Here is a 26,196-nt window from a genome sequence, read left to right on the forward strand (position 1 = left end):
TGTCTACTCCCTCCAGCCCGGACCCCCCTGAAATATGTTCAGGGGCGCTTGGATGTGGCCCGGGAAAGACGCCGCCGCGCTGACTATCTGCTGCTGCTGCTGCTGCTGGGCTCCCAGGCCGAGCGACAAACCTTGCGCCGACTCCGAGCGGGCGCAGCGATGGCGACTGTCCCTGGCGTCCCTGCTCTTCTTCACCGTGCTGCTCACTGACCATCTGTGGCTGTGCGCGGGGGCCCGGCCCCGGGCCAGGGAGCTGAGCAGCGCCATGCGGCCACCCTGGGGGGCCGGCCGTGAGCGGCAGCCGGTGCCTCCTCGTGCGGTGCTGCCTTTGCCGCCGCCGCCGTCGCCCGGCGAGCCCAGCGCGCCCCCAGGCACCTGCGGGCCCCGATACAGCAACCTGACCAAAGCCGCCCCCGCCGCCGGCCCCGGGCAGGTCTGCGGCGGCGTCCCAGAGCCCACGGGGCTGGATGCAGCTTGCACCAAATTGGAATCTTTGCAGAGACTTTTCGAACCGACTACCCCGGCCCCCCCTCTGCGGCCCCCTGACTCCCCTTCCCGTGCCCGGGCCGAGTTCCCCTCCGCCAAAAAAAACTTGCTCAAAGGCCACTTTCGGAACTTCACTCTCTCCTTTTGCGACACCTACACGGTCTGGGACTTGCTGCTGGGCATGGACCGCCCCGACAGCCTGGACTGCAGTCTGGACACCCTGCTGGGGGACCTGCTGGCCGTGATGGCCAGCCCGGGCTCCGGGGCCTGGGAGGCATGTAGCAACTGTATCGAGGCATACCAGCGACTGGACCGACATGCTCAGGAAAAATATGACGAGTTCGACTTCGTGCTGCATAAATACTTACAGGCAGAAGAGTACTCAATCCGGTCCTGCACGAAAGGCTGCAAGGTAGGGATTGGCGTCCGCGGCCACAACGGCTGCCTGGGTGGCGGCAGCAGCGACATTAGAACGGGGAGAAGAAAGGTCTCTCTCCACCCACCCCACCACTTCCACCCTTCCCAGTGCAGCACTGCGAGTGCCACCCCGGGCCCCTCCCTAGAGAAGGGGCTCTGGGATTCAGGCAAGGTAATCACCTGGGCAACTTCTATTAATTCCAGGTTCCAATATCTTAGGGCAGGGGCTTTCTGGCGCCCCGCCCTGGCCCAAGGAGGGAGGGGTCCTGGGGTCTTGGGCTGGCAAAGGGGTGGAAGGAGAGGTTGTGTTCCCCCAGCCCTCATCCCCAGCCAGCTGTGCCACACTCCTTGCCTGGGCTGGAATTGAAAGTCCCGGGACTGGCTGGTGCAGGGGGGAAGGCCAACAGAGGGAGGAGAATATTTGGCAACCTAATGCTTTACCCTTGGCTCTTGCCAATGGGTGAAAGGAGGTGCAGTCCTGGTGGTAGGACACACCACCCTGTTGACCTTATGTGACCTGAGGTGGCTGGCCAGAGCCTAGGCAGGTGGAGCCCAGGGGTGCCTGCCTTCTTCCAAGGAGGGAACCTGCAGGGTCCTCTCCCCTGACAAAGGAATGAGCAGGGAACAGGTGATACTGGCTTGTGGAGGAAAGGGCCACTGAAGATTGGTGCATTACAGAACTCCCAGTGCCTTCCCAGCGCCCCAGGGTGGCAGTGGAGGGAACACTGGTTTTCTGGCTGCTAGGAACAGGCATCCAGAGAGGAGAGTCTCAAGAGGTACAGCAGCTGCAGCACAGGCCTGTCTAGAGAGGAGCTGAGTGTTGAGAAACTTCTTGACCCTCATCAGGGGAGTTCTGGAGAGTAGATGGGTGGGGGCTATAGATATTTGGGACCTGATGCTACAGCCCAGTTCTCCATACCTGGCCAGGTGGCTTGTCTTTTGAAGGAAAGAGAACAGCAAGGTCAAAGGGTCAAGCAACAAGGAGACCAGGTGGGGTGGTGGCCTCACACATTCTGAAGGTAGGGGCAGAGAGCTGGAGAGAAGCAGACAGTTGCCTCCTAGCTTAGCTCATCTCCCTCCAAGGCATTGGGGAGAGGCAGAAAGTGCCCCCCTCTTTCCATCCAGCTTGGCTTCTGTGGACTTCTGCAAGGTTTTCCTTGCTCTTGGTGGGCTCCATAGGAACTTGGGGAAGAGGGTTGGAGAGGAAAGGGGTAGCTCCTTGTTCCTGACTTCACTTTCTCCTTCTCCTTTTTCCTGTTCTCGTAACCTAGCAGTCTCCTCCCGCCTCCCTCAGCCTCAGCTGACTCACTGCCTCACTCACACTACCAAATGAGATATTCCACTTCTTAAAGGTGTACAGACAGACAGACAGACACACACACACACACACACACACACACACACACGGCCACACACCACCACCAACACCACCCTGGGCAAAGACACACAGGGATACGGAAGAGGTCGTCACACCCACGAACAGTGCCATGGAAGCAGACACCATGTCACACACACGCTCATCTCCCCATGGTGTCAGAGACACGCAGGCGGAAGTACTGTCACATGAGGAAGGACACATTTTGTCATATAGAGATAAAGACACATATCCTCAATGTCTGCCACAGACACAATCAGTGGGAACAGAGGAACATGGTTCACTAGCAGACGGAATAAAGGATGTCCGTCTTTTGTGTTCCTCCCTCCAATCCCATAGCCCCACTGTTTTCTTTTTCTTCTCTCAATCAGCAGGATGAATGAGAACCATGCCACAACTTTCCCATGAGGTTTTCTCCATCTTAGAGTTGGCTCCAAGCCCCATCTAATCCTGCATGAAATAATAATCCCCTGCATTGATTATTTCTATCAAGCAGTTTGATGCAGAAGACAACTGATCTCTGATTCAGAAGGTCTTATTACCTGTACAACTTGTTAGCAGTATGACCTTGGGCAAGTCACTTCATTTCTCTAAGCTTTCATTTCCTCATTTGTGAAATAGGAATAATAATCCTTGCCCTGCCCACATTCTGGGTATTTTGTGAGATTTAAGTGGGAAGAAGTAGCTGATAGTATTTTTTAAGAAGAATCTAATATCTGGCATTGATTTAATACTTAGGGTTTTCAACCTCTTTAACATATTTTATGAGATCAGAGCTGCCCAGGGAGGTTGGTAATATCACTACCCCCATTTTACAGATGAGGAAACTGAGGTGTAGCAAGATCAAGCCATTTGCCCTAAGGTCAGTCAGCCAATAAGCAGGAGTGCCAGGACTCCAACCCATGTGTTCCAAGTGTAAAGCCCATGCTTTTGTCATTGCCTCCCATCAGGTTCCCCACAGCCCTCCCTCCTCTCCTTTGTCTCCTTGGTCTCCTTGTGTCTCTCTCCTGCAAGCTAAGGAACAACTCCTGCTCTCTTGCTGCCTGTTGTGCCGGCAGAAGGGCAGTGCCAGCTCCACAGCTCTCTTCCTGTCTTTCCCACCCCTCTTCCAAATCTCTTTCCCTCAACTAAGGCCTGGACCCATATGGCTCTCAAATCCAGCTGTATTGTGGGCACTAAGGGGAAAGACAGCCCTGTTCCTCTCCTTCCTACAGCCCCTTCTCTCCTCAGCCCTTCACCCCATCTCCATTGCTATCCTTCTTTGCCAATCACAAGCTTGCTCCTGGGCTCTAAGCCCTCCTGTGGGATCCCTGGAAGATGATGCCCCACCCTGGAAACTGCTCTTGGGTGCAGAGCCTACAGCCTGAGGCCAGAATAAGGTGGTTCTTCTACTTTTGGAAACCAAGCCTGGAGCCTTAGTTCCCAGGCCAATTGACTCCATGTCCCCGAGGCCATTGTTCTGAGCACCTTAGTAGGATCCTTTTCTGGATGGCCCCCAGTAACCCTGTTCTTTCCCTCTGCAATGTCTGCCCCTGTTTTGGGCCCCACAGAGCCCCACAAATCATACTTGTGCTCACTGGTGCCTGTGACACCTCCCAATTTAGTACTAGCTGCAACATTTCCTTAATGTGCGACTGACTTCCTCTCGCACAGCAGGGTGATGTTAACCCAGGCAGGCTGATGCCCATCCCCACCCTGGCCTCTCCCATTCTTGGGGCCAAGTCCAACTCCGCCTTATCTCCCTGTGCACCCCCCAAGCTCTGTCCTTCCCTTAACTCTGCATAAGTTTACTGGACAACCACCTCAGTCTCCACCCATCTCTCCACCTTCCTCTCTACCCTCCCAATCCTGCCAAGCCCCCACCTAGTTCTGTTTGTCTCTCCCCTCTCTTTCCTGATCTCAGTTAAGAACATTAAGACTCAGGGGAGTGGTGAAGGTGGGCACAAACCCCTGGCTTCTTCTCTCATGGCTCTTCATCTAAGAGGTCCGCAGGCCAAAGGGAAGGATATTCTCAGTTCTCTTATTGCCCATTGGGCTGCATTGATCCAGATTATTGCCCAGAAAGGATGTGATAGTTCTGTTCTATTCTGAATTGGCCCAAATCTACCTGGCCGACTGTGTGTTTTGTGCCAGATCTCACTTTGACCAGGTTAAAAAAGGGGCTGTAACCCAAGTTCTGGAAAGAGTTGTACAAACAGTTTGACCTGGAAAAGGGGAGAATCAAGAGAAATGATCTTGGACTTCACACCTTATAAAAGTTGTCCTAGTACAAAAGAAGACCCATGTCCTGCTGGTCCCGGAGGGACTTTATAGTTAGAAAGTCCTGCTGGGTGTGGCGGTGCATGCTTTTAATCCCAGTGTCTTGGGAGACTGAGGCAGGAGGATTGCAACTTCAAAGCCAGTCTCAGCAATTTAGCAAGGCCCTAAGCCACTTAGAAAGACCCTGTCTCAAAATTTAAAAAAGGACTAGAGAGTCCCTGGTACCAAAAAAAAAATAAAAAAATAAACCCAAAACAAACAATCAAAAACCAAAGTCCTAGGTTTGAACCTAGCTTCTTTATTACCTGTGTGACCTTGAGCTAGGGACTTCAACTCTCAGCCTCTCTTTTCTCATTTGTAAAATGGAGCTAGTTCTTCAGGAAAGCTCTGTGATGTCGTGATTAATGAGAAGTCTGTACAGTATCTAGGCCTGGCACATCAGTCACTCATTTCACAGATTTTTTTTCTTCCAAAGAAGAAACAGACTGCTCCCAGAAAGTATCTGGCCTGATATAAGTAGAACCTTGGGTCCAAGTGCTTTAGAGCTGACTCTAGCATCACATTACAAGGAGAGTTGGGCCAGATGACCTCTGAGGTCTATTTCAGCCCAGTGATTAGGCCCATGAGCAGAGCCTGCTTCCTGAACAGCAGCATTGGAAGGGGAGGGCTGGGAAAGGAGGTTGGGTCTTACACCCACACATAGGGAGAAGGTGGGGGGCTGCTAGAGCCACCGCCTTGCCTTCTGCCCATACCCACTGGGGCCCTGCCCTTCCTCCACTCCGGCTGGCAGCTGTTTCTGCCTCACTGCCTTCCTTTTTCCTCCCACCTGCCACAGCTTTCCTGCCAAGCAGGACTCCTGGGCTAATGCTTAATATAAAGGGTCCTTAGAGCTGAGAGCTTAGGGTACTGGGCAAAGGGCAGGGATCCCCATTTGGCCAGTGTTCCCTGTTGTCACCCAAGCTGACAGGCAGGGAGCATTGCCTCATAGACATCCTACCTGAATCAGGACATAGACCCAGAAAAGATTCCCTGGTCCCTGTTTGGGGATGGAGGAATGGGGAGGCCATCAGTAAATAGCCTCCTGCGAATAATGACCAAGCTGGCCCTGGGGGATGGGCCTCCAGATCCACAGGAGTTCATCGCATTACCAAGGAATGTGAGCATGGGGTTCTGGGAAGGGGCAAGAATCAGGAATCCTGGAACAGGGACAGAGAAGAGGCAATGCTTAAAGACTAGACAAGGACATAGTGGATTAAGACTGGGAATTGGAAAGTGGCCTCCTGTTGAAACACACCTCTCCAGACCTCTTACCCCCATCCTGACCCACCCCCACCCCAATGTTCCTCCTACATTTTAGTCTATACCCAATGCTCTCATTCATATACCAAGGACCTACAACCTGTCCAATTTTCTATTTAGTACCCTAGACCCTTCCCAAACCACACCCATACCTCATTCTCTAACCCTTATTTATATGTTTTTGTTCTTCTACTATTCAAAAAACTTACCTCTGCCCTCCCACCCTGATCCTTTACCTCTCTCCCCACCCTGTTCCCTCTAATAGTCAGCCCTTTCTATCACACTCCAACCTTCCCAAATTTTATTCTAGATCCCACACACTTTTTTGGCTTACCTAACTCACCTCCTTGGCACTTCACCTCTTGCCCTCAATACCTCCATGCACCCTTACCTTTCACATCCCTCACACTCCACTCACACTTCACCTCCCTCATCTTCATTTCTCCTCTTGCCCCCTTTCATTTTCTGGTCCTCTCTTCTCCTGCCCTCTTGCCCTTCCCTCCTCCTCTCTCTGCTCTTTCTCTTCCCTCCCTTCCTTCTCTCCTCCCCAGTCAGGGTATACATGTGCATGTGTGCATACATACACACACAGACACACTCAAAAACACACATCCCCCAGTCTTCATGGTTACTTCCCATCCTTCCCGCAGGCTGGTGCCTGACTACTATAGTCACCATAGCAACGGGAACCTCCAAGAAGGATATACTGGTATCTCCTGAAGGTGCGGGTGGGGGGAGTTAAGGGAAAGAAGGGAGCCCAGCAGCCTCCCACCCAATATAATGGTCTGGCTAGAAGAGTCTTCTGAACATAGTGGAGGTAGGGGTGAAGAAAAGGAAGACAGTGGGTGGGGCCTAGATCAAGGGAGGTTCAAGGATCTCTGAACACTTCACAAACATGAGAGGTGCTTCCAAGCCATGTGGATGTGTGCAGATCCCCTCCACAGACATCAGTAACTTAGGGAGAGGGTTCACCCACTCTTCTTTATGTGGGTGGGCATGTACGCCAGACACCTCAGACTCAGGGATGGGAAGTTTGACCTAGAAAAACTTCTTCCTCTGAGCAGTTCTTTTGTGCTCCCCACCCTCTAAGGCTGTTTACCTGCTGTGTGCCTATGCAGACTGGACATCTCACCTGCCCTTCCCCAGTTCCTCTCTCAACCACATGCAGATTCTAGCTGCAGGTATTAGTTGAAAGCCAGAGGAAGCCTCTTCTTCTGGGTGTCTGGACAAATCTGAGCCCCCAGAAGCACCATTTTCCAGTGCTGGCCTGACAAGTCTCTGGGGGTATAGGTATGTTCACATCCCTGTGGTTACAGGTGCATAGGCCCACAGCCCTGGACATGATGCAGGTTTCAGAAAATCATGAATTTCTGAGACCTTGAGCTGGGTAGGTGCTTAGAGGGGATGACAAGGGCACCAGGGGAGTTGGCTTTAGGAAGGGAAATAGTTTTTATAGAGTAACAGAGATTGCCAGGACCAGAGCTCTTGCTTGAATGGATTCTGGGGAAGGGAGCTGGAACCAGAGCCACAAGTTTCTAGGCCAGAAGATGAGGCCAACTGGTGCCAAAGAAGAAAGGGATAATAAGGGGAATGGGAAAAAGAAAACTGCAAGCTTTTGAGTACTTAAGAAATACTAGGGGCTTTACATATGCCCATTAACTCATCTATTCTTGACAATCATCCTAGCAAGCAAGTACTATTATAATCCCCTTTTTTTCAAACGAGAGAACTGAGGCTCAGCAAGGGGAAACAACCACCCCAAGCTACATAGTTGAAAGGTAGAAGAGCTGGGATATATACCCAGGTCCGACTGTTCTTTCCCTAGAACACAGATGTATAAAGACGATGTTAATAGCTTTCTACAGCTATTAGAGGCAATGCCTCACTGCCTACAGGTAGGCTGGGATAAGAAGCTGGGTGGACTGGAGCTGAGGCTCAGCAGTCCTATTGGAAGCTTAGGGACCCTCTGGGGTGGCTCAGATCCACAGTGAGGACCCACTAATATCCTCTTTATTTAGGATTCCAGTCTTTGTCCTTGAGACCCAGTAACCATCACTGGTGTCCTCTTGGGGTAGTAAGAGGAGGATGGGCATGAAGGAAATATTTGCTTCCTCCATTTTCTGAAGGCTCTGCAAGGGAGGAGTAAAAAGCTGTTCTCCTCTTGCTTGAAAAAGTATCTCTGTTATGTTTTCAGCCCCAAATTGCTATAAGGATTAGTCAGAGCAGGAAGGGAGAAGATGCCCTGAGCAAACCAAGTACAGACCTGAGCCCCATCCAGTAGGTGATGGTAAATCTGGAAGGGAAAACAATGCAGAGAAACCTCATCACCTCATAGTCTGCAGAGGCCTGGCCTTGGATTTGGATACTCAGTTCCCATGCCCACAGCCTTAGATGCCTAGGCTTCTCTTGCACCCAAGAGTTCAAAGAAGTGCCTGTCAACCCATCAAGTTCTACCTGGACAAGGATGTTTGGTGGTGTAAGGGTTACCAATATTTCCTGTCTTATTTGGCTTTATGCAGATAGTATGGCTACCTGGCTGATCTGTGAAAGGTAAACATGTCTGTTTAGAGTTGGACCCAACTAAATCTTCTGACCAACTTAATCCTTCAGGATTATTATACACTAGGAATTATTTTTTAAAGTTTTTATTAGTGCTTTATAGTTATAGACTGAGAATCTTTTGAAAATAGCTTTTCCCAATTACAAAAAATGATCTTGGATAAATTTTAGAAAAGAGAATTATAATAGGAAAAAGGGCCCAGAGGCACTTAGGCTCTTTTCATTATGTTAAAATATACATAACATAGTATTTACCATTTTAACCATTTTAAATGTACAAGTAAGTGGCATTCAGTACATTAATAATGTTGTGAAATATCACCACTAGCCACTTCTGAAACATTTTTTTCCTCCCAAACAGAAACTCTGTACCCATTAAACAATAACTTCCCATTCTTTTCTCCCTTTAGTTCCTGCTAACCATCAATCTACTTTCTATCTCTATGAATTTGACTATTTTATGTGCCACATATAAGTGGAGTCAGACATTATTTACCTTTTTTAAAAAAAAATTTGGTCTGGCTTATTTCATTTACCATGTTTTCAAGGTTCACCAATGCCATAGCATGTGTCAGTATTTCCTTCCTTTATGTGGTTGAATAATATTCCACTGTGTGCATCTGCTACATTTTGTTTATCCATTCATTTGTTGACAGACTTTTGGATTATTTCTAACACTTGGGTACTGTGAATAATATTGCCATGAACTTCAGTGTAGAAGTACCTGTATGAATCCATGCTTTCAGTTCTTTGGGGGTATACTTAGGAATGGAATTTCTGGATCATATGATAATTGCATGCTTTACCTTTAAGGAACTCTCATTGTGTTTTCCATGGCAGCTGTATCATTTTAAATTACATTACATTTGCTGGGTGCAGTGGCACAGGATTGTAATGCAGCAATTCTGGAGGCTGAGGCAGGATAAGTACAAGTTCAAGGCCAGCCTAAGCAACTGAGAGAGACCCTAAGCAACTTAGCAAGACCCTGTCTCAAAAATTTTTAAAAAATAAAATAAAAAGGATTGGTGTTGTGTCTCAGTGGTTGAGCAACCCTGGGTTCAATCCTTGGTATTATTAAATAAATAAATAAATAAAATTTTATATTCTGTACCATTCTACATACAAACCAGCAATGCAGAAGTTTCCCAGTCTCTCCGCATATTTGTCAACACATATAATTTTCAGGGCTTTTAAAATAATAGCCATCCTGATGTGAGGATATATTTTTCCATGGTTGATGTATTTTTTTCACCCTGCTCATTTTAACATACTGGTACATTGAGTATCTTCCCATGTAATTATTCATAAACATCATTCATGATATATGATATATGTATTATGTCACATGAATAAATGTAATTTATTTAAGTGATCTCCTATCATCCGATTTTTACATTATTTTCAACTTTTTACTATTATAAGTAAAGCTGTTCATGAATAACTTTGTTCACAAATATGTATTAGATCTGATTTTTTTTACTAATAAATGCTATCTCAATCATTTTTTTCTTATTTCTCTGCCAAGTTTTCAAATCACAAAATAATGCATGCTCATTGTATAAAATCTAACAGTACAGAGGTTTATAAAGAAAACATTAATAATCTTCCTATTCACTCCCTCTGAGTCCACTGCCCTGAGGTCACGGATGTTAACAATTTTTTCTGTATTCTTCTCCACCCCTCTCTCTAGACATACATAAACACCTCCACAGAAAATGACTTTTTCTTTTCTTTGTTTTGCATATAAATGGGAACATAAACATTAATTCTGCAGGATGAAGTTTTGAAACTAGACTTACAGAATCAAAGAGTATTAACCTTTTTAATGCTTTTGACATACCTTACCAATTTTTTTCAAATTACTAAATTATTCTAGTTTATATGCTCACCAAAAGTGTGAGATTAATTTACTTGAAAAATGGTATAGCAGTGCTAGTTTTTCATTTGCATTTCTTTGGTGAGACATTTGTTTTTCTTGATTATAGGCCATTTATATTGCCTGTTTGTGAATTGTCAGTTTGGGTTTTGTGTTTTTTCTTATTGCCTTGTGTGCACTCTTTTATATGTATTAATGATATTAACCTTTTTGTAATCACATTTGTGTCAGATTTAAAAATTTTGCTGTTTCCATCTTAGAGCTGAAAAGATAGAATGAGAAGGAAGAGAGCTATTCCAAGCATTCTGTATCCTTTCTCTTATTACTTCTGCTTGTGAAGTGCATAATATAGTCCCCATTTTGCAGTGGAGAAGATAGACTCAGAAGTCAAATGACTAGCTCTGGGTCCTCCATCTAGTAAGAGTTTGAGCCTGGATTTGAATGCCAGCAGATAATGGTAGTACCAAATATGTGTTGGTATAGTTATACTACAGGTAAAAACTTTGTGCTAGTTACTTCACATATAATTTACAAAAAGTAAGGGAAGTTTCTTTTGTTATCTCCATTTTGCAGATGAGGAAAGTGTGCATCAGGGAAGTCAAGTAAGTTGACTTAGAGGTTTTATAACCACTAAGAGCTCACCTGGGATTTTTTTTTATTTCTTTCTTTTTAATTAATTAATTTATTTTTTGCGGGGGAGGGGGATTTCTTGACAGCAGTACTGTTTGAGTTTAAAGATGTTTGACCCTGCCTTCCCACCACAAATACTGCCTTCTGAGGGAACATCTTCTTAGATCCAAGTTGAGGCCCAGGGAGAGAAAGTAATTGGCACACAGTCACACAGCAAATTAGTTGCCATGTCCCTGCCTCCTTACTGGTGACTTGTTCAAGTTTGCCCATCTAGTTAATGGCAGAAGCAGAATCAGAACCTGGCTCTGACTCTCTCCATCTGGTTAGAGTAAAGGCTTCTTGATAAAGAACATTCATGGGGTAAGCTGTGGAGAAGGATTATGTTGTGGATGCCCTGAAACTCTCAAAAAAAGTGGACCCTGCCTGGCATTGGTGTCTTCTAGATCAAGGCTATTCCAGAAGCCCCCCAGATGGTAGAACTTGGAACAGAAGAACTTAGGCCCTAGAGCAAGAAAACGTTTCAACTGGGGCAGCCTCCCCTGCACCATTGCCAAAGATTAGACCTTTGGGCTCTGGGTAGGATGCTGGTGGGTGTGGAAAAAATAAAGCAGTGTGTGTGTGTGTGTGTGTGTGTGTGTGTGTGTGTGTGCATGCACGCGGTGCATGCTTATAGAAAGGGGGAAATAAATGCTTTGAGAGGAGAATGGGAGTGACTTTTTTTTAGTTCCTAGTATCGAAATGTTCTTCCCACATAAGGAAAATGAGCTGAATAGATTGATTTTGGTAGATCACCCCCTCCATCCTAGAGATCTCTCCAAAACTTGACCTGAAATTCCATCAAGAGGAATTTTTTTGAGTAATAAGATTCAACGGTTGTAGTGAGTTGGAGGGACAATCCCAGAGGTTGTATGGTATAAAGAGCTTGGGCACCAAAGGTCAGGTAGACCTGGCTTCATATTCTAGTTTGAAATCTGTCTTTTCTGTAGAGTTGTTGGTGAGCCCTTGAATGTATTCCTTAATCTCTCTTGGAACCTCACTTTCTTCACCTTCAAAACTAAGAAACAGGGTCATTATGAGGATTAAAGGACATGAATCATGATAATCTTATAAGAGAACACTGCCTCCAAGATGGAAGTGCTCAAGAAATGCTAGTCACCATTATTATATTGTTGACTGTGAGCCTTGGGCAACTTATTTAAACTCTTTGATCCTCCTCTGTAAAAATCTGTCTCTAATTCAGGAGGTGATTGTGGGGATTCAGTGAGTTAACAAGTTTCAGGGTCAGGTGCTTAAAACAGAGCCTGGCTTATAGTAGACACTTAATAAATGGTAGCTGTTGTTCTTATCTTAATTAGATGTGTTAAATACAAATGATTGCTTAATACCCATCTGAAGTTTACAATATTGAGGTAGGCAGCTTAGGAGTAGGGAAAAGTGATTTTGGAACAGGAGATGATGTGTCAGGGTAGGGATGGGGGATCAGGAGCTAGAAGGCAACTGGAGGATTTCTAGCAAGTTGAGTGCATGAAGATATGCTTAGATGGGAGAGGGAAGAGACAGAGAGGGAGATAGACGGATCTCAAAGTCCTTGATTCATCTCACAACCAGATATCAAGTCTACCTGTAATGTCACCTTTGATCAGGTAGGTCTCTGTTCTCCCCCAGCCTCTTATCTACCTAGCAAAGCATAGAATTTGAGACACGAAGTGAGGCAAATGCAGGAAGCCAACTTCAGAGGGATCACTGCAGAAGGCTGGAGATAGCTTTCTGGGTCTGGGATTGGGAGTGTGTACAGTTCCAAAGGAAGCTATGGTTGTCACTGTCACACTAACACCATTCATATGGTGACTTGCACAACAGTTGCGTACAGAAGCCCCCAAAACTGCCCTCCTCTCAGTTCCCCTTTCTGGCTGTGGAGTCCCTCACTAGCTCTGTTGGCTTATTAGGCTCACCTGGCCCAAATCCGTGGGCCAAAGAGTGGTGATGGAATAGATGGTCCAGAGCAGAGCAGAGTAGTGTGAGCTATGTTGATGAGGATGGTCAAGTCTTAGGGATTTGCTTTGTGTTTTTGAGGTTCATGGCAGCCCATCAGTTTGTTTTTATTTAATTTTCATTTTATCAAAGTAATATATGTTCATAATTTTCAAAGTCATGTAGAAGCTACATATATACATGAACATGTGCACATACACCCCTAAACCTTACTGTTCAGTTAAACCATAGAAACTGTTGTGTTTCTTCTGATGTTTACCTCAACATTTCTAAATGTTATCAAATATTACTATTTTTTATTTTTCTGTTTTAAAAAATCTCTCTCTGTGTATATATATACATATGTACATCATATATATATCCTTATATATGTCTTTTAAATTACACGTTTTTATATATATATATATATATAAAACATATATATACATATATATATACGCATTATCATTGAAACAGTAGTCTGTTTCACCCTGAATCTCACTCTTCAGCATTAAATACTTCCAATTCTCATAGCTGTTTTTTATTTGATATGTATCTGCACATTTCTAAATGGCATGTCGATATGCTATTTCTTACTTTTTCTGTTTTAGATGACTATTGACTGATTAGAGGAGGATTTAGCTGTCTTACTACCAGCAACACCATGCATGAACACGTGCTTCCCCTCCCATCATACACCCAATATTGGCATATCACAGCTTCTGGTTTTAACAGTATTCATCTTTATGTTATTAGGATAATATTGTTCACAGCTGAGTCGTGTAGAATATGGCGATTACATTTCCTTCCTTGGTCAACTTGTTTTCTTGGAGTTAATAAGTGCCTCTCTTTTTTCTTTTTTTTCTATGGCTTTTTTGCTAACATATTCCCAGTTACTTCATCAGCTATAAAATTCCATGAAATTACATCCATAACCCATTATTTTCATTTTTTTCTCATCTCTCCACCTTCCTCCAATCTGGGATAGTTACTGGAAGCCTGGCTTTCTAGTACTTGACAAACACTTGCATGTGTATATATCCTCCACTTACTTAGATTCTCAACTCCCTGTTGAGATATTGAGAGCAGTACACTTATAAGTAAGATACAGTCCCTGACTTGGGGGAGCCTAAAGTCTCGTGGGTGTTTAATTATGCAGACATCTCACCAGAAGGCTTGGACTCCATTCTTGGACTTTGAAGTAGGCCATTTCTTTGGTCCCACACTCCAGGAAGGCTTCCCCTTCTCCATCTCCAATAAGCTATTGGCAGAGTCCAATATATTCCCCCGAGAGTAAATGTGATTATAAGCTGCGTTAACAGAAACTGTTTCTAAGACAGGAGGGCTGATGCTTCTACTTTGTGTTGATAAGCCCTATCCAGAGATTGTGTTCATTTGCAAAGGACACAGAAAAACAGGGACTTTTCTGAAGGTGTACAATCAAATAGAAGATAGGACTGGAAATTATATCCCTTGAAATAGTTAAAACAACAACAACAACCACCTGGGAATGTTTGCCTTCTTGGAAGAGTAATCAAGATCTCCATTTTTCTCACCTCCTGTGCCCTTTTCAATTTACTACAGTCTGTTTTCTGCCCCTACTGCTGCACTGAAATTGTTCTGACCATAATGAGACCTCTTCTTCAGAACACACTGCTTGGGGCTGGGGTTGTGGCTCAGCGGTAGCACTTGCCTAACATGTGCCAGGCCCTGGGTTCTATCCTAAGCACCACATATAAATAAGTAAAAAGTAAAAGTATTTAAAAAAAGAACACACTGCTTGGTGGAATTATATACGTAAAACCTTATCTGCTGGGTATTCCCTATTCTTTGAAGTTCTCTCCTCCCTTAATTTACCGAATACCACCGTCTTCTGTTTCTTCTCCAGTCTCTTAAGGCACTCCTCAATTTTCATATGATTTCCTTCCTCCACATGCCCTTTGAATGTTAGTGTTTTGGGCTGGGGCTGTAGCTCAATGAAGGAGCACTTGCCTAGCACATGTGAGGCACTGGGTTCGATTCTTAGTACCACATAAAAATAAACAAATAAAATAAAGGCATGCTGTCCATCTCCAACTATGAAAATGTTAGTGTTTTCCAGAAATCCACTGTTGATCCCTCTCTTTTCCCAATCTCCCTAGGCAATAACATCCATTCCCTTGGCTTCTACTATTGCTGTGTAGATCAGTTAGGGTGAGCTGGGTTATGCTGTGGTAACAAGTAAACACCAAAGATCTGAAACTTAACACAAGTGGTTATTTCTTGCTCATGATACATGTCCAAAATAGGTCAGCAGGAAGCATTTATTCGCAATAATCACCAAAATACTCAAGGTAGTAGAGGGTCCATCTCAACTTTGCTTCTATAGTAAGAAGAAGAGGGAAGAGAATGTGGCAAATCATACACCAGCTCTTACAGCTTCTCTCCACTAGTGGTCCATGTCACTTCAGTTCACACTTCATTGGCCTGTGAAAATTATATGGCCATGCCTAACTTCAAAACGTGGCAAAGTATAGTCCTACTGTGTTCCCAGGATTGACTCCTTGACCCCTGATGACTCCCAAGCCTTTATCCAGACCCTAAGTCTGTGTTCAGATTATTTTTATGTCTAAGTGCCCCCTAGACATTTACACATAGCTGACGTATGTATAAGAGTCAACATGACCAAAAACTACTTTTCTCCACTTTTAAACCTACTTTTCCTTCTATTTTTCCTTCCTCAATAAGTGAAACTACTGTTCATCCAGCCACTCAAGCTAGGAGCCTGATAGTTATTTCAGACCCTTCCTTCTCCATCATTATCCATATCTTTAAGTAATCCTGTTAATTTCACCTCTGTAATATTTTTCCCATATCCACCCCTTCCTCCCCATTTTTAAATTCTGCTACTGACTTAGATCCTCATCATCTTCCAGATTATTGCAATAGTCTCCCTAAATGGCCTCCTTACCTCTAGCCTTGATGCCTATACTCCATCCTCCACACTTTCAGACAGAAGTTAGAAAAGTTAGTCACAGAAGTGATAAATAATCTTTATGCAATTATTTAAAGGCTCTACATTGCCTATAGAATGGGGCCCAATTCCTCCTCAGCATCCAAAGCATATTAATATGGCCATGGCTTTTCTGTGCAGCTTCATATTCCCCATTTGCACCTTTAAACTATGCTGAACTACCTATAGAGTCTGAACCCAGAACTATTTCACACCTCCCAGCCTTTACATTTGCTAATTCCTTTGCTTGAAATATACTTATCCTCTCACCTACTGAACTTCAATGCCTTTTTTTCCCCCAAGTTCAAACTCAAGCTTCTCCCACACATTTCCCTGTCCTTCAGTATTCAAAACCTGGTTGATCACTTCTCAGTTTATGCTACTACTGTACCAAGTACATACTACTGATCACAGTGGTTCATACTTATAGATTCATGTGGTTGTCTCCCCTGCCCCTTAAGGACAACATTCTTGTCTTATTACTATTATCTGTAGCTACCAGCACAGGGTCAGGCACTCAAAAGGTATTGGGAATGTGTTCATTGCATTAGCAAATGAATGAGAAGACCAGATTCAAGGTAGTCTATAAATAATTGTGAGGCTGACATGGGGGACAGAAACTGTCCAAACTGACTGTTCTGTATGGCCCTAGAAGAGTTAGTAAAAGACATGAGGGAAGCAATAGGGAGGCATTATCTCAGCTCCAAAGAAGGCCAACTTCTTTAACTGCTGGAGTTATCTAAAAATAGGGGCAAACCTAGGAAACAATGAGCTTCCTGAGACAAAGTTTACAATCAGAACTTGGCAGGGATGTCAGAGTGAAAATTCCAGCAGAAGGTAGGGCAGTGGAGCAATGACTCTCATAGTCATTTCCATTCTGGTTTCCATTCTGGTGTGGTCATGAACCTGCCTCTTCTGCTCATCTGATTGACATGAATCATCTAGGTCCCTTCAGAACTGCCTCTGTATTAGGGACACTACTTCTCTAGGCCACCCCTAACCAGGCTGGGCCCACCTAGCCCCTGCCTTGGAGCAGATGGCCTAAGAGACTTGAAGGTACAAGGGTCCCCCTGAAACTGGGTTGACTTTAGGTTTTCACCCACCTCTCCAGCCATCTCCCCTACTATTCCTTTAGGCGAGGCCACTTTGATTCATGACTGCTCATTCTGAGAAGCAGGATAGCTGTTGCTTATTTTTTATAGCATTTAGGTAAAGTCCTATCATCTAACCAGATTTGCCCTGTATGCCTCTAATCTCATTCTGAATCTGCCAATCCCAATGAACTACTGCTGTCTACAGAGTTACAACTATGATCTCCTTCCTCTGGTTGGGGAGACTGACCTTGACCTCACCCTACTCTGCCCCAACTCTTTGAATGCCTAGAGTCGAGAATAGTAACACTTGGCTCTTTTTGACTTTGCCCAACTGGGTCCCTTACAGAGTTGTAGGTGTGCCAGTGGATGTAGTGCAAGGAGGCATTGGGTTAACAGTAAGAGTGCTTCCTTGGCTTGTAGTTGATTTCTTGCATGTCTCTTACTTGGTGAAGGCAATCCCCTTTTCTAGGCTTCAGTTTCCCCATGAGTAAAATCTGGGGTGGGGTGGTTACTTATATACTGCAGTGTTCGCAGGCAGTAGTTTTCATCCTAAACCCATCCACAAGTTCTTCAGCTGGAGCTCCTGGCTAAGGGTCCCAGGGGGTACATTAAAAAGATAAGCAGCCATGAAGAGAAGTCTATAGGGAGGATTTAGATGAGGAAACATGCCCTAAGGAGGGAAGCAAGTTAGAATTCATGAAGGCAACTGCTTACTTCCCGGTTGGCAAGAACTGAGATTCTCCTCTTTGGAGGGTTTTTCCAGCCCTCAACCCAAGGAGTTTAGGATGGCCTTCTCTTTCTAAGCCTTCTGCCCCTAAGTCCCTGCTTTGAGGTGTGAGAGTCTGCATTCATGCAGCACTCTAGAGAAGCCAGGCATTTTTTCCCAGAGGATTGTAGGGCTTAGAATGCTCCAGACGGGGTTGCAAACCATCCAGGTCCTCCCAGTCCTCGTAAGCTGGCAACTGCAGAGCCCAGGGGAGTGGGGATCCCCTTTATCATACCCCTCCCAATTCAGGAGTGGCATCTCCACCCAGTTGGGAGGAGGGCTGGGACAGCCTTCTCAGCTTCCTTTTTGGGTTAATTGGTGTTCCCTCTAGTTACTCACTGCTTCCTTCCCCTCCCAGTTCCCATAGCAACTGGGCTGTAGCAGCCTGAACTTGATTGAGCCCAGCAGTGGCCCGACTGAGGTGGGGAAAGGAGGGCACTGCCAAGTCAAGGCTTCCTGTCCCACCCATCCCCTGCTGCTACCTCAAGGGTCTAGGATGGTTCAGCTCAGATGATGGGATATGATGGAGAAGCCTTTTCTGCCAGGTTGGAGTTTAAAGAGTCTGAAACCCTAGGACAGACCTTAGTTCTCCTCAGCCCTCCTCCCCTACGTATGTCCTGCTCCCCTTAGTTTACAATTCAGTCACTGGTAGGATTGATTGTTCAGTAGGAAGAACCCTGGAAATCAGCCTTTGAGTTCTTCCCTCTACCACTATTTTATATGGCTGAAGACAAGTCCTTACCTCGTTCTGGACCTCAGTTTTCCCATCTGTGAAATGATGAAGTGAGACTAAACTGTTAGTTCTTTTAAGCCTGCCTGCATATTAAAATTGCCTGAGATGTTTTGTAAAACTACAGATGTGCTGGCCTCACCAACAAGGATTCTTACTTGTAGGTCTGGGGTTTGATATGGGCCAGGTAGGAATCTTTTTTAAAAAGATCTCAAAGTGGTTTAATATGCAGGCAAAGTTGAGAAACTAGAGAGCAAAAGATCTCCACAGTTCTCCTAATTGACTTTCATCTGGTTCTGAGACATTTTTTCTTTTCCCCTGCTCATCCCACCTCCAGCAAACCCCACAATTCTCCTCAGCCTGGCCCTCCTGGCCCTTCTCTATCCTCATAGATGAGTGCTAAGACCTCCTAAGACTACCCATGCAACTCAGCCCCCCTGGCTCAGGTCTCACACTGATGAGGTAGAGAAAACTACCAAGAGTTGCCTCAGGAATGAAACTGCAGAGTCTAAGCCAGGTTTGTGGCCTAGGTGGTAGCCTGAGAACCAGACTTTTCACTTGTGAAGGATCCAGGCCACCACTGAAACGTGGGCCAACAGTGGTTCAGCTGGCTGACTGTGTGGCCAAGGAATTGGATTACCCCTGAGCCCTGTGTGGCTCTTCTTCCTCATTCCCCTCATGAGCTCCTTGTCTGTTCCTGCCTCACCACCCACAGGCCTGGTGTCCTCCCCAGGCAATCTGCTCACCCACTTGTTGCCATGGTGACTCTGGTTGAGGGTGTAGGGACTGAGGGGGGTCGTCTAATTAAGGAGAAAGGACACACTCCCACTGTCAGGCCACCCCTCTCCCCTCCTCCGTTTCCCCTCCCTCATTCTCTCCCTCCTTCTAGGAGCAGACAAGGGGAGTGCCCAATTACCATCTCCTGTTACTGGGAGGAGGAGGAAAGGATCACCACTCAGGCTTCCTCACCTAGGAGCAGAAACATTGAACTGGAAGACCCCACAGAGATCTTACAGGGGCCTCTGAGCCCCAGTCCCACCAGCAGTGGAGTGGTGGTGATTCTGTATGGTTTGGGGTGAGGGTGAGGTAGACTCTAGGTCCAGATTGCAGAGATGGGACAGAGGCTATGGACAGAGACACAAATCTTGGCACTTGGAGCCAAAAATATGGAGAGGGTACAACAAGGTTCTGTTTCCCTTCCCTCTTGTGATTTCACTTTCTTTCATGTCTTACTTCTGTTTCTTTCTCCTACTTTTTTCTTCTCTCTTACTTTTTTTTTTTACCCCGGCTTTCTTAAAATTCCCTTCTTTTCCCCTTATTTCTTCTTGTCTACCACCTGTTCACTCCTTCCTCTTTCTTCCTCTCTCTTACTCCTCCTCTCAGTAGCCTTCTCTTACCTGCATCTTTCCACTCTTATGCTCCCCACTCACTCCATGTTAGTCAGCATTCCATCATTGTGACAAAATGCCTGAAATAATAGACTTATAAGGAAGAAATATTTAGGGCTGGGGATGTGGCTCAAGCGGTAGCGCGCTCGCCTGGCATGCGTGCGGCCCGGGTTCGATCCTCAGCACCACATACCAACAAAGATGTTGTGTCCGCCGAACACTAAGAAATAAAATGTTAAAAATTCTCTCTCTCTCTCTCTCTCTCCTCTCTCACTCTCTCTTAAAAAAAAAAGGAAGAAATATTTATTTTGGCTTATAGTTTCAGAGGTTTTGGTTCATAGTCATGGACCAAAAGCACTCTTGCTTTAGGCCCTGTGCTTTGAGCCTGTGATGGTACAGTTCATCGTGGTAGAAGTGCATGGTTCATCTCATGGTGGCATAGAAGCAGAGAGAGAGGAAAGAGTGGGCAGATTTCTAATATCCCCTTCAAGGGCACACCTCCAATGACCTAAGGTCCTCCCACCAGGCCCCACCTCCTAAAGGTTCCACTACCCAGTAGCACCACAGGCTGGTGACCAAACCTTTAACACATGAGCCCTTGTGGGACACTCTAGATCCAACTATAGCTCTTATCTCCCTACTCTTTCTTACTCTTCTCTTTTCCCACCTTCACCCGACTCCATTTTCTTACCCCTTCCATTTTCTTACCCCTTCCACCTTCTACCTCTTATTCCCCTGCTCTTTCTCCCCAGCCTTGCTTTTCCTTACCCCCATGATCACCACCATTGCTTACCCTCCAAACCCCCCACTTTTCTTACTCTCTCTTTCTTACACTCTCCTCTCTTTAAACTCCTTACTCTGCTGCCACCCTCTCTTTTACTGTCTTCTTTTACCACTCTAGCACTTTTTACCTAGCCCCTTACTTTCACCTGTTCTTTTTCACTTTGCTTGCATTCCTTTCTCATTCCTTTGCATGTACCTTTTATCCTCATAATTTCATTTTTTTGGAATTTACATAAATGAAATTGAAGTCATTGCATAAGAGATGTGTGTACAAAAATATTCAATGGAGCATCATTTAGCATAGTAACTAGTGACCATGTGGAAACAAATGTCCATGAGCAAGGGACTGGTACCCATTCCATTCCACTCACATGAAACTTTCTCTGTCCTCTTAGTGCATCTTGTATTCACTCACTCCTGTGCCTTTGCTTAAGCCATTGCCTCATCCTGGAATGTCCTTTTGCCTCATCTCTACCCATCCTATCCATGAAGTCCAAGCTCAACTCTTATTCCCTTACTGGAATCTTTCTCAACTTGTCTACTTGCTTCACTCCAACAATCCCATAGTTTGACTTCTCCTGTACTTTAGGTCATATACCACAGATTCAAGTTAGATTTATCTATCTGTGAAACTGGAATGTCTGTGAAAGTAGGAACCAGTTGTCATTTTCTCATCCTGTTCACTCAGTCAATGGATATTTTATGTATATTGTGCTGAGTTCACCATGGTTAATAAGACAAACTCATGTTTGCCTTCATGTAACTCATGTTAGTAGGGTTGATAGTGAAACAAAACAAGAATGCAGACAAAGCAATAATTGTGGTGAAGAAACAAGTAAGGAAAGGATAGAATAATGAGGACATCATCCTCTGCTGAGAGTGGTCAGCCTACTGCAAAGACCCTTTCTGAGGAGCTGACATTTAAACTGAGACCTGGAAGATCAGATGAAAAGGACCCATCTATGCCAAAAGTGGGGGAAAGAACATTCTAGTCCAAGAAAACAGCATTTGCCAAGGCTCCAAGCTGGGAAGAAGTAGGTAACATTCAATCAAAAGAAAGAAAACCCCTGTTTGTGGAGTATGATGAGCTTGATGGGAGAGAAGAAAATGAAAAATGAGGTTGGAGAGAGACGGGGACAGAGTATGTAGAAGTTTGAAGTCTGTTCAGAAGTTTGAGCTTTAATCTAAATGTATTGAAGGGTTTGAAGCAAAGGAGTAACACATCCAATTACAGTTTAAGACCTCTCTTATTGCTGGGTGAACAGTGAATTGGAAAGAGCAAGAGTGGAGGTGGAGAGGCCAGATAGGAGACTGCCTTTCAGATAAGAAATGATGGTGTCCTATACAGAGCTGTGGCCATGGAACTAGAACTGACATGGCTTCCAGAGGGACTGGATGGGGGGTGCAGGGAAAAAGAGGAATGGAAGCTGACACTTAGGTATCATAGCACTTGCTGAGCTGGTCAAGATTTGTGTACTTGGAATTAAAAAAAAGTAAGTACTGCATTTTAAATTTGAGATGCCTATGAGATACCAAAGTCCCAAGCAATGCTTTGTTCCTGATTTGTATCACAACTCCCTGCCATCCCTGCCCCTGCTTTGGTTAAGGCCAATGTGAGATATTGCCAAAGCCCATGTTTGCAGTGGAGTCATTTGTAATTTAGTGAAAATATTTAAAATAAGTGTAAGAAACTGTGACCAAGTGTTTCCAAGACCATGTTGCTCAGTATGGTTGAAAGGACTCCTGTTATAGGATGACCTGGATCTTTGTTCAAAAATTCAGATCCTTGAGCCCACCTCAGTCTTCTTGAAACTGAATTGGGAGGAGGCATCTGCATATTTAACAAGTGCCCCTGGGGATTCTGAGGCACACTGAAGTCTGAGAACCATTGCTATGAGGAGCAACAGTGAACCTAGAAAGTGATGCTGAAGATACCCAGGCTGGGTATGGGAAGGACTCAGATTCCATGTGTGAGCACCCCCCCCCGAACATCCTGTTAAAAACAGATGCTGACCTAGCAGAGCAGGGCAGGATCTAAGATTCTGCATTTCTTACCAGCTCCTCATTGATAGTGATGCTAATGATCCAGGTCCACACTTTGAGCAGCAAGGGTCTAGATCAGTGATTTTCAATACAGCAGTTCTTGTGAAGCATTATAAGCTAAAAAGCAAGGAAATAACATAATCCCATTGCCACTTGAGGCCTGTTTTCCTCTTGTGCAGACAGTGCATTGGAAAGAACAAGAATGTAGGTGGGGAGGCCAGATAACAGATTGTCACCTAGGTGAGAGGTGATGATGGCATGCACAAAGTTGTAGCCATGGAACTCCCCAGGGAGCATTTGCCAATGGCTGGAGACATTTTTTGGTTGTCATAATAGGGGAAAGGAGGGAGAATGCTACTAGCATCTAGTGGGTAGAGGGGCCAGGGATGCTGTTCAGTATCCTACATTGCATACACAGCACAACCTCCACAACAAAGAGTTATCTGGCCCAAAATGTCAGTAGTGCTGCTGTTGAGGACCCCTTGGCTTAATGAGAGCCAAAGAGTTTTGAGCAGGGGACCTTTCTAGCTAGGACTTTCTGCCTAGTAATGGTGGGCTAGATGAGGGACAGAAAGTATGCCCATGAAGTGAAACTTCAAAAAAAAATTTCAAAAGAAGTGTAGCAGTGTCTGTGATTTGTGCTGTGTACCAAGGCTGAGGCCAACAGGACATAGCATGGATTGAGTAGAGCTCAAAGGCACATGTGGTGCTTGGTAAGACAGATTCCTGTTTTTATAAAAAATAAAAAAACCCTCACATTTGTATTGACCTTTGAGCTTAAAAACATTTTCATATATGCCATATTATTTGATTCACACCATACCCTAATGAGGTAGAACAAGGATTATTTTCCCCATCCCTTTCTTGAATTTAGATACTCGACACCATCAGCCAAGAAAATGTTTGCCAAATGGAATAGAACTGAAATTTGTCTCATTATATATAGGCAACCTTGTACAAGTCAAGACACTTATTTGGACCAAGTATAAAATGATAGGGTTAGATAGGATGATTGGTAAGATTCCTTCCACTCTGACAGGAGTAATTTTTATTTCTGCCAGCAAACAGATTCTAAGTCTTGGATAACTGTAGATTGGGAAATTTGGGTGCCCTGGCTCTATGAGACAGGAGATCTTAGGGTAGGATATAATGGCCATGACCCAAACCCTTCTTCCTCTCTATCTCTGAAGTGCTGGGGTTAGGTTGTCGAGGCTCCTTTGAGAGATCACATGTTGGCCTTCCCCATTCCTCTACTCTGAGGTGGGAAGGGGCTGGTGCATGATCTGATGCTCTTTCCTCTCCCCACAGGCTGTCTACAAGGCCTGGCTGTGCTCAGAATACTTCAGCGTGACCCAGCAGGAATGCCAGCGCTGGGTGCCCTGCAAGCAATACTGCCTGGAGGTGCAGACCCGGTGCCCCTTTATCCTCCCCGACAATGAGGAAATGGTGTACGGAGGGCTCCCTGGCTTTATCTGTACAGGTAAAGGCAGGGCACTGGGGAAGAGGGAGGAGGCTGGGGGCCCAAGGCAGGCACTACGCACGTCAAGAGTGGAAGCAGAGAGGACAACAGGAGAATCAGGCTAGAAAAGCCCCAATGGTTGGAGGAGTGGGCAACAAGGTTCCCAGGCTGAGGTACAGTCAAATGAATAGGGGAAAAAAAGAGAGACCAGAGTAGCCATCTCTACCCAGAATATATCCAGCCAAGGATTCATCTCAGAGAAACTGGGTGGGGTCCCTGGGAAAGAAGGGCTTGGAAAGGGAAGGTGCTGAGGGCCAAAGAGGAAGAAGTCTTGGCTAGGACTACCTGAGAAGTCCTGGCTTAGGAAACATCCTCTCCAGGTAAGGCAGAGAGACATCAGCCCCCCCCCCCAGCATCCCACCATGCCTTCCTTATCCATTGGCAGGGTTGCTGGACACTTCACCAAAGCGGCCGGAAACCAAGTGCTGTGACGTGCAGTGGGTCTCCTGTGAGTCGGAGAAGAAGAAGTTCAAGGAGTCTGAGGCCCCCAAAACCCACCACCAGCAATTCCACCACTCCTATTTCCACCACTACCACCAACAGTATCACCACTACCACCCCCGCCACGATCCCCCAGGGCGCGTTAGCCACAAGCCCTCCCTGCTGCCGGTCTCTGGGGGATCCCGCCTCAGCCCCAGCAGGATCCGGCTCTGTGTCCTTGTTCTCATGCTCCTCCATACCATGGTGTCCTTCTCCAGCAATCAGGGTGGTGGAGTACTGGGGCTGGAGACACTGCCTGCCCTAGAGGAGGGCCTGACACGGGAAGAGTGAAAGCAGGGAGGGAGGACAGACCTCCATCACATACTGACAGCAGCTCCAGCTCCCCCACTGGGGGGGAGGGAGCTCCTCCCATGGGAGGTATAGAACCAGGTGGGGGGGCGGGGGGGAAATGGGGGACCACACATCCCCCCAACCTACCCCCACCCCAAAAGCAGCTCCAACAGAATGGCCAGAGGGCCCCAGGGAGCTGCAAATCTCATCCGGGAGAAAAGATAGGAGCAGCAGGTGCCCCCTCCCAAGCCCCATCTGTGAGGCTTAGCAAAAAATGGGGGGGAATAGGGGCCGGAATTGGCCACCCCTGCTGAGAGCCCTGACCCCAGGGAAGGAGGCTGCTCACCCAGCCTTGGCCCTGCAGGGAATGTTGGGGGGCACAGAGGGGAAAAGCTCTTTTCCCCCCCTCCACATTCCTTTTGTTGCCAAGATCCTTAATTCCCTCCTGCCCATATCCCTACAGGCAACGGCAGACAGTGCATTGGCCCTCCTGCCACTACAGTGCACCTCGCCCCACATGGGGCCACCACAGGTGAAATACCAGGCTGGGACATGAGGTGCACACAGTTGCAGCTAGGTTGGGGCCCCAGTTAAGCTGTGCCCCACCACCCTAGGCAATGAGGGGTAGGAATGGGGTATGGAATAAGTGGTAAAAGAGAATTAAGATAGGGAAGCAGGAGAGGAGAGGAGAGACACTTACAGAGGGCCTAGAGAGATGGCCAAATGGGCTACTGCCATGTGGCTTTGGGGAGGTGAGTGATTAATGACGAGGCAGATACCGAACTGATCCCCAAATCAGAGAGAATTGCAGAAGGAGCCCTCTGGAGAAAGAGCATAGGAACTGAGTTGTTGGGCCAAAAATCAGAAGGCTGAGGGCATGTGGTAGGACTGCCGCTGTCTGAAGGGCCATATCTTACAGAAGGTGCACATACTCCCAGGGGCCACTCTTGCCCTGGAGATCTTGGCCTTAGGGCCAAAGACCTTTCATTTCTGATCTCCACGGGGAGGAGGGACTTGAACCCAAGTGGGTCAGGCCTGGCCTGGGTCCTCATACTCCCCCATCCTGTCCTAGCCCAGGCCTCCATGAAGGAGAACCTGGAGGCCTTGCCCCAGAACTCTCCAGAGATGAGCCTTCCCTGTCCCCACCCTGTCCCCTTCCCCAGCCTACCAAAGAGTATTCATCCCTTCCCATCCCTGCCCCCATGGGTTATTATCCCAATTGTGGAACAACCAAACTC

General features: G+C 46.2%; 1 protein-coding gene across 1 annotated transcript; it reads left to right on the plus strand.

Moving 5' to 3' along the window:
* Nalf2 (NALCN channel auxiliary factor 2) lies at positions 1-24,969 on the plus strand. Its single transcript, XM_026399996.2, has 3 exons — positions 1-898; positions 23,977-24,148; positions 24,573-24,969. The coding sequence occupies exons 1-3, from the start codon at positions 35-37 to the stop codon at positions 24,956-24,958; spliced, it is 1,422 nt and encodes a 473-aa protein (XP_026255781.2). The 5' UTR covers positions 1-34; the 3' UTR covers positions 24,959-24,969.
* The last annotated feature ends 1,227 nt before the right edge of the window (positions 24,970-26,196 follow it).

The sequence above is a fragment of the Urocitellus parryii genome, chromosome X (assembly GCF_045843805.1).
Source record: "Urocitellus parryii isolate mUroPar1 chromosome X, mUroPar1.hap1, whole genome shotgun sequence".
In the NCBI taxonomy this organism is placed as follows: domain Eukaryota; kingdom Metazoa; phylum Chordata; class Mammalia; order Rodentia; family Sciuridae; genus Urocitellus; species Urocitellus parryii.